We start from the raw sequence: 15,900 nt of genomic DNA on the forward strand, positions 1-15,900 counted from the left end.
TCAATTATTGTAAATTCTCATGCTGAGATCTGTAAAATATTGGCAGGAGTATGAATTTTTATGTTGGTTCCTCTTTGTGATCGCGTTGCTGACTTCAGCTGTGAAATATTTTCATAAATTTTTTAGGAGGTTGCACAGTTCTCAAATGATGTATGCTAACTGGTACGGGAAAATTCTTAGGGATTTAGTAGGTGGTTTCAGTGCCAATGATGTTGGAACGTGTTCCAAGCCAGCATGTTTTATCTCTCCTAATTATTCACTTAATTGCAATAATATGTCAATAGAGAAGGGGGTAGGGAGCATTTAACTGGAGAGTAGTCTGTCTTCCTGGGTTTGATTATTTGAATATTTATAGAGCCTGTGTTGATGCTGACTCAAGTGAAAGAGAAAAAAAAAGAGTGACATACATCGGGCATCTATTCTTTGCCTGTTTTTTCGGAAGCCCTTTGGGCCAAATGCTGAAGCTTTTCTCTCATGCACTCCTGAGCTATACTGCTATAATCACTGGAAATTTTGGGAGAGTTTTTGTTTGATTTTTAAGAAGGAAGGCAGGATAGTGACTTGAAATACATGAAATTCAAATTGTTACAGAACCAAAACTACTTGTTTCTCTGTCTCACATCTGAAGGATTTAGTTTTGTTACAGATGTGATTAAAGAGTAAGTATTTGAGCTATAATGCTGAAAAGTTTATTGCCGTGTTAGTAGATATGTACGTTGCTGCCTAGAGCCAGTGCTGTCTCAGTCATCAATCACATCTACATTTTGATTTTACCAAAAGGGTGCAAATAGTTCATCTTTCTCCTGATAATTCCCTGAATGCCTGAATCCTCAAGCAGTGAAAATGTCTTGGTTAGTCTCTAACAGCAATATGTATGTGATAAGAAGACTAAGCAAAGTCTCAAATAGTTGAATTGACTTAAGTAGTGTAAGTGGAATCATTTGTGGAAATAATTACTTTGGCTATTTTATTTCTATATATGTGTTATATATATATTATAGGAATATTTGAAATGCATGTTATTAAATGGTGGTCATGCTGCAGTCTGTAACAGGATATTGTTGTTAGAGGAAGCAGAAATTATTTCTAGATGCATAACTGAATATTGAATTTTTAAAAATTGATTGGTTCTTGTCCAGGGCTACTTCTATGTCATTTTATGGTTCTCCAGATTAGATCTTTGAGCCAGATTTGATTTCTGTGCAGTAAGACAGCATAACCTACACTTCTATAATGAATATTCTCGCTGATTAATGATTCGTTGTATGGCAAAAACCCTCTGGGGAGTACATATTCTTTACTGCAATACCTTTTAATTAAAGAAACTTATTTGGATTTTCTGATTCCACTGATATGATGCCAGAATAGTGAGTGGTGAGCAGGACTAGGGAAGTAATTCTGCCCCTGTACTCTGTGTTGGTGAGGCCTCACCTCAAGTACTGTGTTCAGTTTTGGGTACCTCTGTACAGAAAGGACATTGAGATACTGGAGCAGATCTAAAGAAGGGCAACAAGGCTTCTGAAGGGCTTGGAGAATATGGCCTATGAGGAGCAAATGAAGGAACTGGGACTGTTTAGTCTGAGGAAAAGGAGGCTGAGGGGAGACCTCATTGCTCTCTTCCAGTGTCTAAAAGATGCTAACGAGAGTGGGGTTGGTTTCTTCTCACTGGTGACAGAACGAGGGGAAATGGCCTCAGGTTGTACCATGGTAAATTTAGGTTGGATATCAGGAAAAACTTCTTTACAGAAAGGGTTGTTAAGCACTGGAATAGGCTTCCCAGAGAGATAGTTTAGTCACATTTCCTGGATGTGTTTAAAATCTGTTTGGATGTGGTGCTCAGGGACATGATTTAGCAGAAGGTTGTTAGAGTTAGGTTGGTATGATTAGGTTGTGGTTGGACTTGATGGTCTTGAAGGTCTTTTCCAACCTGAGTTATTCTATGATTCTGTGATCGATTTTCAGACATTGTGGAGCTATTTTAACACTTCTGTACATTCTACTCAGGAAGGGATAATGCAACAGTAGACAATGCAAGCAACATTTACAAAGTGACCTTTAAAGGAATGTCAATCTAATATTTTAAAAAATCTACCTCTTTAAACTGGATTTCTTCTTATCTTAACATAGATTACAAAAGAACCTATTAAAGCAGTGCAATTAAAGTTGGAAAAGGAAGTAGCTGCTTGGTTTATAGAAGAAAGTGCAGCTTTTTTGGTTCTAGGGCTTTTTGTGCATAAATATGCTGAATGAGGCACAGCGTTTCTGTTGTGGAGGGGAGGAGAATAAGTTCATTGAAAGGTGATGCGGTCACAGCAGCTGGCAAAGAGTGACAGTGTCATCAGTGAATTCTGCCACCAGAATGCTTTTGCCAGTAATGTCTTCATGGCTACACCCTTGTAGGTCCATCTCCATTATGATTAAAGTCTATATATAAGTGCAGAGGCAAAATTAAATTTTCATGTGAAACCATAGCATCTCATATTGCTGTTTCCACAGATATGGATAAGTAGCGTAATATACTTCTTTGTTTTACCTTGGGACTGATATGTAGTATAAAATGTTAGCTCTTCCCAAGGTCTTCCTGAGCTGCCTAACCACGCCTTGTGGTGGGGCATGGTGGAGCCGGCTGCATCTGGCATGGGGCAGTGCTGGCCTCACCTCACACACAGAGGGGAGAGGACAATTTATTTTGTATCTATAGCCTTCTTTTTTTTTTCTTTTTCCCCAAAAGTGAGTTGAATTTTTCAGATACTCTTAGAAAGACAACTGAGGGAGAAGAAAAAAAATAATCAAACTCCACATAGAATTTTGCCAGTGATATTAAGTACAGTAATGCATGAATTATTTATGTCCAACTTCCAGTATGTTCCCAAAAGGCTGGTACTATTTTTCCTGTTCATCTATGAATGATCATCTAAGATTTAAATTTGGTTCTCTCAGGAACATGTATATGCTCTGACTTACAGAATCTCATTTGTTTGACGCTGGTGTGAAATAGCAGGAAATTGTGGGAATCAAATACAAAAGATTGTGTTGTAGTTATTCAGCCACGGTGTGCTCTTGTACATTTCTTAATTTTTATTTTTCTTCTACTTGCTATAATTTTCTATTTGAATTTAGGGCTAAGCTCCCTTGCATTAAAGGCTTATAATCATCAAGTGTAATTTGTGAGGAAAGATGAAAATAATTGGGGTAGCTTTTTTTTAAAGAAGAGAGCCCAAGCAGAGCAATGATGTCATCATGTGTGCTAAGCGATGAAGTAATCTGATTTCTGTGTGTGTTTTAGATGGAACAGGGCATGCTGTGGTTGTACTGGGAAAAGCACGTTAACCAGTAAAGCAAACTCTCTGACAGTAAGGCAGGTAGAACCCCAAAACAGGCAGAGGAGCCATGGGAGGCTTCAGAGAGGGAAGGTGTAAGAAGTTGATTATTCATTTTAAATGCTCTAAGTGACTTAGAAAAAAAATAAAAGTCTGCAGCATTGAGAAGTTTTGTAGTGAGCTGGGGGAACATACAGACCTTTTTCAGCCCCATCTTCTGTAATTCTTAAGTACCAGCAGTTTAAAGCCCCATAGACTTGAGAGTGCCTGATCTCTTATACTGAAGACCAGGCTGAATTAAAATGTATTCCTAATCTGATCAAATGGACTAGTTCAAATGCTGGCTGCTCCGTTAGTGCTGAGCAATGCTATTCCTGATTCATGCATGATTCTTTTTGAACATAACTGCCTTCAGTACAGTAACTTATCTGTCATATTGAAAACTCAGTTCTGTCTTTCTATATGATTTTTCTCATATGAATTTGCATAATGCAGAAACATTAAAGCACATAACATTAAAAGCTTAGCTGGCTAAAGTCACGCTGAGATTCAGTGTCATGTTATTAAATGCAATTTGCTACAATCTTGTACCCTCAAATAATTGTAATAATAAACTGAACTAATGAGATAGAAATTGTATTTTGTTCAGAAGAAATATTTTAATAGGTGCATAACACATTACTTCTAAAGGCAGAATGCCTTTTGTTTTACCCATCACTTTGAGCTATATATTAAATGACAAAAAACAAACTACAACAAAAAAACAAAAATCATCGGAACATGAGTTGACTGTAGAATATTCGCACTGCTCAGTCCAGATATTGAGACTGTTTTATTGGGGCAAATTACTAGTATTTCAACAGTTGGTTGTGTTATCAGATTTGTCTTCTATTTAAACTGATTTTCGCAAAATTTCAAATACTGCTGTAGCAATATACCTTGCCTTTTTATTGAAAAAAAGTGTTGACAAAAAGTGTCTGAAAATTAAAATGTAATAAGTTTAATGCAGTTCCAAAACAACTTTGGGATAGCAAGAGGCAGTGTGTCATACTGATATTACTCATTCTGAGCATAGAGAACTTGGTGCTGTCGTATCAGTAGTGCCTCTTATGATCACAGAGGCTTTCCAATTAATCCTTACAGTCCCTCACAAATACAGTTTATGTGTTTTGGAGGGTTTGTGCTGAAGTAAGTATTTTGTATAGCAGGTGCATGTTTTCCAGTAACTCATAGAAGCTTATTTTCTTCCATCATCCTGAAAACCTAGCAGCAATAGGAAACTACCATACCTTCGTCGCCTCATTTGGATTTGCTCTCAGAGAGTCTCACAGGCAGAAGAACAGCCTTGAGTTCAGGAACTGTGCTTAATTCCTGAATAATATTTCCAATTAACATAAATGTAAAATTATTAATTCTAGTAATGAGAAATGAAGAAAACAAACAATTGAACATAAGGAAAAGACGTATCACCTCCCATCCAACTAAATGAATACAAGGAAAAGGCACATCTCTGCCCATACTGATGCCCCATCTTCTTCATCCATGTTATACTCTTTCCCTTTGGTGAGGTGATGGGTGAGCTTTTCCCACACAGGTCATCCTGTGTTCCTCCTCTCCCTCTCCTCAAAAAACTCTGCCAATATATCCAGTATGGAGAGGTGCAGTACAGAACAAGCGTATCTCTGGCTGCAGCCAGAGGACTTCAGGTGGTGTTTGCTTCCTCCCAGCCAGGCTCAGTCATGAATGATGTGCTGTGATAAGGAGTTGGGGGCAGAGCAGGCAACTTCTCTTAGTTTGTCAGATGAAGAGGGAAACTAGGCATCAAATGGCAGTTTGAGCTGGGAGTGGGACTAAGGTCTGCCTGACTTCTGGTTCTCGTGCAGTTTGCTGGGGTTTTCTCACTTCTGGTTAATGTATGTGAAAAGGCCAGATTTGCAGAGTTGTCTTTTGGGGTTATGCAGGGTGGTGGGGCATTAGGATGAGAGGGAACCAACTCTTTGAAAGGTGTCATGGTTTTGTAATTTTGTAATTTTGCTATCAGTATTCCACATCATAACATCATGTAAAGCATGGATAATTTTATCAAATGTGCAGTTCACAGAAGAAGACTATATATCCCAGAGAACATCACAGTCAGGGATCAGGACACTATATAATCTTGCTCCTAGGCTGGAGTTCTCTCTCTTGGACTTCTTGGAGAGTGGAAAGCATTCCAGCCGTGTCGCCTAGAGTTCACAGTAGGCCTCTTGGTTTTCGGGGACTCTCTCTGCTTTGTTCAATTTATTATCCTCAATCATATCGTATTATATTGTGTTATCTTGTATTCTGATATAATATTTAGTAAAATAGGTTTTCCTCCTTAGATTGCTGCTGCTGTTTTTTTTCCCATTCCCCTTTTCCCTTCCTTTCTGGGCCGGGGCGGGGCCCTATGGCGTGGCTCCCCCCTGTCACGGGCATAGGTAAATCTAGGTAACCCGTGACAAAAGGATAGATAATAGCAGGACAATGGGAAATGGTTTTAAGTTGGAAGAAGGAAGGTTTAGGTTGGATGTCAGGGAGAAGTTCTTTGCTGTGTGATTGGAACAGGCTGCCCAGAGAGGTTGTGGATGCCCCATCTCTGGAGGTGTTCAAGGCTAGGTTGGATGGGGCCCTGGGCAGACTGGTTTAGTATTATATGTAGAGGTTGGTGGCCCTGCCTGCGGTGAGGGAGTTGGAGCCTCATGATCCTTGAGGTCCCTTCCAACCCAAGCCGTTCTATGATTCTGATATGATTCTATGTTCTTTTTGTACAAGTGTTTTCTTCGGTACTTTACAAGCCAGTAATGTTTTTGTTTTGTTTTTTAACACATACTAACTTCAAATAGTTAAGCATCTAGAGCAAGAACGTTACCAGAGCAAAGATCAAGTTTTATCACTTCTGTTTATTTCCTTTAAAAAAAAGGAAGTCATATGAAAATACATAGCTGCTTAATTAATAATAATTATTAGCAATGTTTTATGATAGTAATCTTGTGCTTCAACATGTCAACTAATCTAGTCTGAGATGCAGGGAAATTTCACTTCAGCAAATAACTGACCCTTTTTTTTTTTTTTTTAATAATCTGCTTTTTCATGTTTTTACCATATGTAAGAAAGCTAATCTCCTGAGCTTCAGGAAGCTTTTGGACAAGACTCCCCATCTTGACTGAATGCGTGTTTCTGGGCAGTACTGAAGCTTAGATCCAAACTTTTATAGAATATAATCTCCCTTCTCTTAGAGCTCTGCTTTCCCTTTCAGGGTGATATGCTGATTCTTACTCTGTGACTTGAATTTTGTATGTTGCTGTTAGCCAAGTCCCCATTTCTTCTCTTCAGACTTTACATTTCTTTTCATTAAAATAAATAAATAACATCTGTTTTCATAAAAACCTGGGTTATGTAAAGCAGGATGGAGCCAAGGCATAAGTTTTTGTCCACTGATGTGAATGGTGATTGCTGTGGCATTTAAGTGGAGGTATTACAATATAGCTTAGCCTTCAGGAAAAAAAAACGTATTGTCCTTTTCAAACAAGTAATACTAGTAATTCCTGCACGTACTATGAGTGTTCTTTTGGATCAGAAAATGGCTTAACAACTGGTGTGTTGTGTTTTTTGTTTGTTCAAGAATACTCTGATAAAATATCTTTAAGATTACCCTGTAGGTTGGAATAAAGGCATAGTCACAGAATCACAGTCACCTAGACTTAAAATACAGTAGATACTAAATAGTCATTTGAATTAGGAAGCCAGCACTGGAAGCATTACACTTCTCTTGTATTGTTAGCTGGTTTACTGTTTGCAAAGCACTTCGTAATTCATTACTTTCATGATACTGTAATTTAGTGTTGGATGCTGCCACTGAAATACTGTATGAAAATCACAGCTGTAAATGATTTGAATCTTCTTCAAATGTACTGTGGTGAATATTTTAGAGTAAGGCTGGGAGATATATTTTGCTTTGAAATTAATTTTAAAAATTATTCTTAGTCTGAAATCTTTTTTTTTTGTTTTTCCATAAACTGCAGAAGCTATGCCTGTTCCAGACCAGCCCTCGTCTTCTGATAAGACAAGCTCCCTCAGTCCTGTGCTGAACACATCCAATGGGGATGGCTCTGAAACTGAGACAACGTCTGCCATTCTAGCATCAGTTAAAGAACAGGTATGCAAGCACTGTGTCTGCATGTTAGAAGAGAATAGTATGATTTGATGATTTTACCAAGGTTTTGTAGGCAGTACCCAAATAATTTCATTAGCAGCAAGTTGCAAGTAGCATAAAATATTTGTTTCTGTCAGTATGCTTCCATGTACTGTCCTAGAATAGCTTCAGTGTAATTGAAGTGTTGATTTTCTCCTGCACATTTAGTCTTTATTGTGGACAACAGATTTGAAAGCTGTCTCATTTTCTTGTTGGAGGTTTTCATGTGGGGTTCTATCATGGTGTTTAAGAACTAATAACAAATAGTAGCTTTGAGGAAAGTTTGTTATTTTCAAAATTTTGTTTAATAGACTTAAAGAATACCAACACTTTAAAGTTTATCATATGCTTGTTTTTATTCTTACTGAATGCACAACATGGCATGAGATTATTGTAGAGCAAAATTGGGCAGAGATAGAAGCTTTTGGCTTTGGAGTGTTAAAACCAGAAGTATTTGAACTCCTAGAAGGAAAAAGACCTTTTGAGTGATACTCTGCATGATTCTAAAAAGACAGTTTTGGATGTTTTTATGTCGATAAAAACTGGGTGATTGTCTTGGGTTTTCCTTAATGCCTCTTTGTACCTCAAGAGATGGTTTGTGTTCTGGTTTATAAAAACACTTAGTCTCCACTGCTACCTCATTTCTTTCAGCTGTAGCAACAGGTATCATAGATGGTTGCTTTTGTTCAGCTTTCTCCTTCCTGTAAGCAATCTTGGTTGTTCCTCCCATTATAAAGTAGTGATCTTACTAGCATAAGATGTTTAGTGCTTCTTTAGTGAAATTGACATGAATTTGGTTAATGATATCTAATACCATTGCAATAATAGCTGCTGAATCATTAGGCATTTATTAAAAAACAAACAAACAAACAAACAGATCTTGTGCTGATTCTTTTATTTTTTATATGTATCAGTTTTCTCCTTTGGGTATTAGAGGTTATTCATATTTTTGCTTTTTGTAAAGATGGATGCAAGAAAGAAATGGAGTTGTGTTTTAGGATTTATGGCACAATGTTGTATTAGATTTACCCACAGATTAAGTGTTTGTTTACATGTTTTCTTCCAGGACAGTAGTGTTGCCTTTGCTTGTATCATTGCTTTGACTTCAGACTGGTGCTTCAGAGTGTGTTACTTTATTACTTGCATGAAAAGTATCTGTCTTATCTATAAGCTTTCTGATGTTGAAAAAATGGACAGGGGGGTCATGTTGGTAGAAGATCCATGTACTTATCTGTTGGAATGTGAAACACGGTACTGAGTAGTGAGAAGTTACTTTTCTGATGCTGAGTTTTGTGGTTATTCTTCTGGAACGTGCTTAGTCATGGAATTTGAAACTGCACAAAGATAAATAAATAAATACAGAATAACAACCCCAGTCAGAGAGTAGTAAAGGGACTTGGCACTGAAACTACGAGCCAAAAAGGATTTTAAATGGAAGCCCAGAAGGAAACCTGGAGTTTTGGGGAATTGTCTATGTTTGCACCGTTGTGTGACTGCATAAGAGTAAAGTGGGATTTACGATACTGAGTTCTGTAATGAGTATTATTTTTTTGTCTTTGAAGAGGACAGGATATATGGAAGAGGGCACAGAGAAGTTACAGGTGTGATGCTTGTTTGATTTAATTTTTACGCGAAACATAAATGATTTATTGGAAAAACCTGAAGCTTTGCATTTGAAGATCTATGTGCTGTCCCTTACTTTGAGGAACAGATTTATGGGATCTAAAAACAATTTTGCCTTAAATGTGAAGTGGCATTCATACTGTTGTGAATGGATCGGAACATTGAGCTACATGCTTTTCAAGGTGACAAAATAGAAGTGGAAGCCTATATTTTCTTTCTGAGGAGTTACATTTATTTTAAGGTATCCTGAACTACTTGCTTTAATATATCAGACATTTTGTTTGTGTTTAACACCTTCTCAGGCATGCTGAATAATCCTCATTTTTCAGATGTTTTATTCTCATTTCTAACTTCTTCAAGGTCATAGGCACTGCTGGAGGTGAGGTAAGACTCACACACCGCATTTTTAAGAAATCTTGGGATGTCAGAAAGTGAACTTTAGCTTTGATATTTTCAAGCTATCCTCATCAGGATAGCTATCCTCATCAGGGTTATCAACTTCTCTAGAGTGAAAGCTGCTTTTTCTTTTGTTTTGATGATTGTCGTCTGCTTTTGTACCTGTAAACATTGGGAACATTTTTCAACAAACAGAAATAACGATTTTCCTATTGCATCTATCATGTTTCTTCTGCAAAAAGTGCTGTATGTTTTTGGTTGAGGATTCTCATCTGTGCAAGAGACTTTTGATCCTACTCAGTGTTAAAAGGTTCCTGGGAAGAGAGCCGTTCATAATGCTGTTTTGAAGGTAGAAATAGCTGCTGGAAAGCCTTTTGAGTAAATACATGGTAAAGCTGATGCTTTTACTAGAAATCTATAGACACGTGGTTCACAGTAGTTCCAGTTCTTGGCATGCAGAAACAACTCTCCTGGAAGCTGAAGATGGATGTAGTGACAGTGATGTAGTAAAGGGTGTTTTGGCAAGGTTGTTTTTTTTAGTGAAAATGCTTGGAGGACATGAGATAAAGTAATTTCATAAGAGCGAGATTGCTCTTGAGGCACTGACAATTATGTTTAATGCAGAAATAGTATCATACATTTCTGTTAGATTTTGTGACTCATGTTTAGTTTTTTTTCACCATCTGAGCTGTTGCCTATTCCACAGAGCAGCTCTTCTATCATAAAGCTTATGCAAAGAAGTTGTGTAACATTTAGTATTTCTTCTGAATTGCTTTGAAATCTGCCTATTTCAAATCAAATTATTATTTTTTCAGGTGCTTGTCTTCCCTTTAAAAACAAAACAAAACAAAAGCCCTTAGTCTCTTACACTGCTGGAACATTTCTCGCACTGTTTAAAGAAATGGTTGATTAATATGTTCTTTAAGTCACAATGATGAAAACAGAAGTGTGTGGCTTTGCGATGGTTGCTGATAATTCTGTTAAAACAAGGATAAAAGAGTGGTCTCTGTTGTTAAATCTGTTCCAGCTTTGTAGGGCTAACATATATTTCTGCTAAAGAAAGATACTTTTAAATATTAACAGTATTATCATTTTCAAACTTACTGTTTTTTACAGAAATTCGAGCTAAAACTAGTCTAAAAGCGTGCATAAGACAAAGTCATTATTACTTTGTAATGTATGTCATTCTTAAATGAGGGTAATATACATGCATGCTTTATGGGAACTTATTTGTTAGGTATTCATACTTCCTGGAGATGAATGTACATATGTTAGGCACATTTCATACATGTAAGTAAAACTACAGATGAAAATTACTCTAAAAGATGGAAGGTTTCATTTCTTTTCTTTACTCTGCCAGATTGTTTTTTCTACATCTATATATCATCCTTGAGATTTCAGAAAAGAAATCATAAATTTAAGTGAATGCTTCAATCCAGACTACTTTTCTAATATTATAAAGACAGGAGAGGCCTAGGAAATCATTTTTTTCACTGCATTTCATACAGTTGTCCAAGTACTTATCTGTGAATCTGTTCACAGAATGAGATTTACAGCTATTTTTCCAATTAAACTGAAAGCTATATTGCATGATATTTACCAAAATAAATAAAATCTCATTGTTTCTTTGTGGGAATCATTAATTACTGTAATAACCTGAAGTGTTCTGTAGATTTTTCTAAATAGGTTCAATTAGTTTACATTCATATTTTGCTTATCCTCACACATCAGGCACCATCTTTGCTTTTGCATATTTTGGCAGTTCTGTTTTAGACCCAGTTTAATTATATTCAATTTATATATTTTTTCCACCATCTCTCAGCAGTGTACCAATATATTCACTACCTTACTTATAGAGTTATCTTTTTTTCTAATGAGGTTTTAAAGTATTTCTTCCTTGTATCATATTTCTGTTCATTAATATATTTATTTTAGATATTAATATACTGCAACAGGAACTTGGCTGCATTATATATGTTGAATACCACAAATGTGTATATATTGGATAGTATTATTGCAAGGGTGCAGAATGGACCAACATAAAATATAAGGCGGTGTGAGTAGAGCTATTGCTTCTCAGATGCTTTCTCAAGCTCATGGGATTGTTTCTAAGGTGCATGGTTCCCAATACTGGAGTTTTGAGAGAGATCACAGTGGCTGCTGAGGAAGAAAATCATAAATGTACTTTATGCTCTGCTCTACAGGATTCTTGAGTTCTTAATTTAATCTGGATCTCTTTTCATAGAGCTGATTACATTAAAATTAACCCTCCCAAAAGACTAGAAGGCAGTTTTGTGACAAGGAAGGTTGACTGGTGAGTGTTTTGTTTTCCTTTTTGAGGAATTGCATTGTATCGATTTGTCAAGATGTTTTCAAGGGTTGGTCTCTTAACAAAGCCACTGTAAAAATATACTTCAAACCATGGGTCAGCTTCTTTTAGTAGTTTTTAGAATGATTCAGAAAGTTGAACATGATGACCCTGCTTAAATACATAGAGCTTGAAAAGTGGGAGAGGAGTTAGGTATGCCTTCCCCACTTCCTTATCTAAAAGTTGTAAATGTTGTGTTTCTATATATTTCATTGTCCTCCAACTTGGTTATCTTGCCTGTTTTCAGTATTCCTCTCCTGCTTGAGAGGAGCTTGAATTGCTTGAATTAAGGAGGATCAATCGACAGCTATGTTTATTTGCATAACAAAAGAGTTTCTGAGGCCCATGGCTTTTTCAAAACAGCCTACCTATTCTAGGGAGAAAATAAAGTGCTGTTAAAAGACTAAACTGAATGGTTTGGTTAGTAATTGCTTTTATTTCTTTTCTTCTTTTTATTTATTTATTTATTTTGTTTTGTTTTATTTGAGATTGAAAGAGAAGCAGTAAAAGCATCCTCTGGATTCCACAGTGACCCCTCTTTGACTTGTCTTGCGAGTACTTTTCAGGCAGCTTGCTTTAGTAACTAGAGTTTTGAAAAGGATTTTTGAAGGCAATTAAATTTTCATCATTGTTTTAGCGATTCTTTGTTCCTTTTTGTCATTGTGAAAACTTGAGTAATTCTATTGTGCTTTTCCATCTGTTTCTGTGTTTTCTACTCTTGGACGCATTTGCTGCTAAATGGAGCTATGGAATTGTATCTTTTCTGTGGACAATTTAAATCCTTTGTACTCCACGAAAAAAAAAAAAATCCAAAAAAACCCCCTTAATGTGTGGTTGAATACCAGGAATGGTATTTGATAAAATGTTACAATTCTGTTTATCCCCACCTGGTGTAAGCCAGAACTCAACAAATGCTAAGCAAAGACTGAACTTTGTAATGAATTAACTCAGAGTTAAGATGCAACACTACACAAATAAGCTTATCTATGAGGTGTATGGGAACTGTTGAATCACAGTCTGAGCCACTGATTGAGCACATGAGGAAGGGTCTCTGGTTGGATATCTCTCCCTTGTGGAGTCTTTCTTACAAGCCTACCTTTGGAGATGGGTGAGCACCTTTCCCTTTGTAGTACCATCTCATCTGTGCCAATCTTTCTAATTATAACAGTTATATTTAAATGGTTTAGAATAAAAAAATAAACTAACCTAACATTATTTGATATATACTTACCTGTTTCCTCTTTGTGGTGGAAATGAAGTGTGTCTTTGAAATTTCTGGTGACAGAAACTTATTCTATAGATGTCTTTGATCAGAACCACTCTGTTTTGGAGGGATAAAAGGCTAACAGGAGACTTAGAACTTAACTATGTATTTGCAATTATCTTTAAAATTCCAGGAAAAAAATACTGCTTAATTCATAAATTCTCTTGCTATAGATAAAATTGCAGTTTTGGTCAAAGATTACTCCCTTTGTTTTGGAGAGAGGTTTTATATGTATAACATATATATTTATATGTATCATGTGTGAGAGCATAGCTGTAGTTTTTTTGCATGGGTTTATTGCTACCCTTTTTGCAGACACTTTACTCTTCTATGCAAACAGCATGTCCATATTCTGTGGCTTGAGGGAGTCAGTTTATTTATTTATTTATTTTTAATGGTTAGGTAAGATAAGACTTTAGCTACATTCATTTGGAAACCTCTCTTCTAGGATATCCTTCTGTCATTGCTGTTGAAACCTTGTCACGAGCAGTACTCTCCAGCCATGTTCTTCTGGATGCTCTATATGTAGAGGGATTAATATACAATATGGGACTTTATCAAATTGAAGTTACTTATGGGGGATTTTGGTTTAGCACAGTGACACAGCAATGCACTCAAATTGCTATTTAATTGGAATCTATACTTAACAAAGTATAGCAACTGCAATACAGATCACATATAAATATGAATCCTGTTATCCAAAATCTGCTTACCGCTATGACTCTGAGCATCCCCTGGTCCAAAAAGGAATATGTGGGTTGAAGCTCGCTGAAACCCATCGCTCTCTTTAGAGTACTTTGTATTTGTTTGGTTTGAAACCTGATGTTAGTCTTACCAACATACACAGCCTCCCAGTATATATAGTATACTGGTATAGCTCAGTTGCTACAGCAATGGGGTCTCCAATTCCACACCGGTGGTTTAACTCTTATCCCTTTGTGCCTACGCTGAACTACTTCTTCGCTTCTGTGGGTCACTGCTGTTGTATCAGGCCTGCACTTCATCATTTCAGTGACATTAAATGCCTCACTCTACACAGAATGACTGTTTGATACTGCCATCCATACAAACCATGGTCATAACAAATTACTATAGGTACCTGTTCAATTACAAAAATTGCTGCTACAGCAAAATGAAGTAATAATAAAGCTGCAGTCAGGTCAAGGAAAGTTTAGGTGGAGAAAGCCTGACAAGGATTAGTCCTGAGGACTTGCAAGCTTGGTACAAAGCTGAGCTATTAAGTGGTTCATTATTTGGTTCACATAAAGCTGTCTGAAAAGCTCTGCAATGGGGAACTCCTTCCTCTGAGTCCAACAGGATGAGCTGTTGTACAGGCCTGGCAGACAAGGCTTCCAGCAGACAGGAAAGCTCAGCTCCACTGGCTTGTCATATGTTTGTGATGTTGCATTGCTACTTCATCAGCCACTAACTGTAGTTAGAAGTTGAGCTGGCAGTCACTCTCTGAGGGAATAGCTGGGATCTACAGAAAAGCATAGAACAATGTGCTGAATGTCTATTGCTATTACATGGGTGAAAGATACTGTTGATTACAATAAAAGAATCACAGTATAGAAACAAATATAATAGGTTACAGAAGCTATACTATCTTGACTAGTAGCACACCTGAAACTAGTTTTTAGTCCTGGTCTGCATTTCTGTAAGGGATGGGTAGTTATGCAGTCAGTTGAAATGCCTTTCTGGTATAACATGTCTATCTAAAACTGAGTTACCTTTGCATTCCTGTTCACATTGAGATGAGTTTGGCTTCATTTTCAACAGCTGTGATCAATCATTTCATTATTCTCTCTTGAGCCCTAGGGCCATGTATATTCACTTATCTCTTCAGTCCACTCTTTCTTTGTGGATGTGGATCTGTGGGGAATGGGAGGGGAATTCTTGGATCAGACACAACCTTTTGTGCACTTATCTTATGTATGATAGTACGAATTTTTCTGATGTGCCAGAACCTAGCTTTTTGAGTAATAATATCTCATGACTGCAACTTTTTAAAATGAAAAATGGCTACTGTTTATCTACTTGACAGCATACGAAGAAGTATTTCTATTTCCATTAGTATTCTCTCAATTTCTTCAGTCTGGATGGTCACATAGCAAATAGCTGCTTGCTGTCTGTTTCCTTGGTTATTCCAAAACATGAGACCTGCTGCTTAATTTCATCTGTGTTTGTTCATTTTCCATGCCTGTCTCTCCTTGAGAGCTCGCAAAACATTTCTTTGCATTTATTCAGGCATTCCCTATAACTAGTACCTGTCTGCATTGAGCCTTCCTTCCTCAGCAGTGTAGCACCCTCCAGAATAATTGTTTACTTTCGAATGGCATTTTACTGGTTAATGAGGTATTCTAACCTGGCAGTGTTATTGCTTGGTCACAATTATCTATCCATCCTGAAAGGAACACTGCAATTACATGCCTGGCTGTGTAATTAAGTTTTAATTCAAACAGTTTGTATACCATCACAAGAACCTTTATCAAGGATTTCTCTCAGTTTTTATTCACACTGATAAATGTTTTTCAATGAAATCTTTCTGTAGGGGAAAAGAGTACAATGAAAAAAAAATCCTGACATTATCTGTTCACTTCAATGTATTTCATAGTCTTCAGAATGTATATGGGTGGATTTAAGAGCTGTACTCTATGCTGTTCTGAAACAAAGTATCCCATTTTCACCATCTGTCTCATTCCATCATAGCAATACA

The 15,900-nt window shown here is 36.8% G+C and overlaps 1 protein-coding gene across 14 annotated transcripts in view; it reads left to right on the forward strand.

Annotated features, from left to right (window-relative positions):
* CTNND2 (catenin delta 2) overlaps nt 1-15,900 on the forward strand; it is a 587,225-nt gene that overhangs the window by 98,334 nt on the left and 472,991 nt on the right. For all 14 annotated transcript variants that reach the window (XM_085537861.1, XM_085537872.1, XM_085537859.1 and 11 more), the window contains exon 2: nt 7,364-7,497. In XM_085537861.1, coding sequence (XP_085393987.1) covers nt 7,369-7,497 — 129 coding nt within the window. In that variant the 5' untranslated portion in view covers nt 7,364-7,368. The remainder of the gene's footprint in view (nt 1-7,363; nt 7,498-15,900) is intronic.

The sequence above is a fragment of the Coturnix japonica genome, chromosome 2 (genome assembly GCF_054131305.1).
Source record: "Coturnix japonica strain WE chromosome 2, WE-NBRP24, whole genome shotgun sequence".
NCBI lineage: Eukaryota > Metazoa > Chordata > Aves > Galliformes > Phasianidae > Coturnix > Coturnix japonica.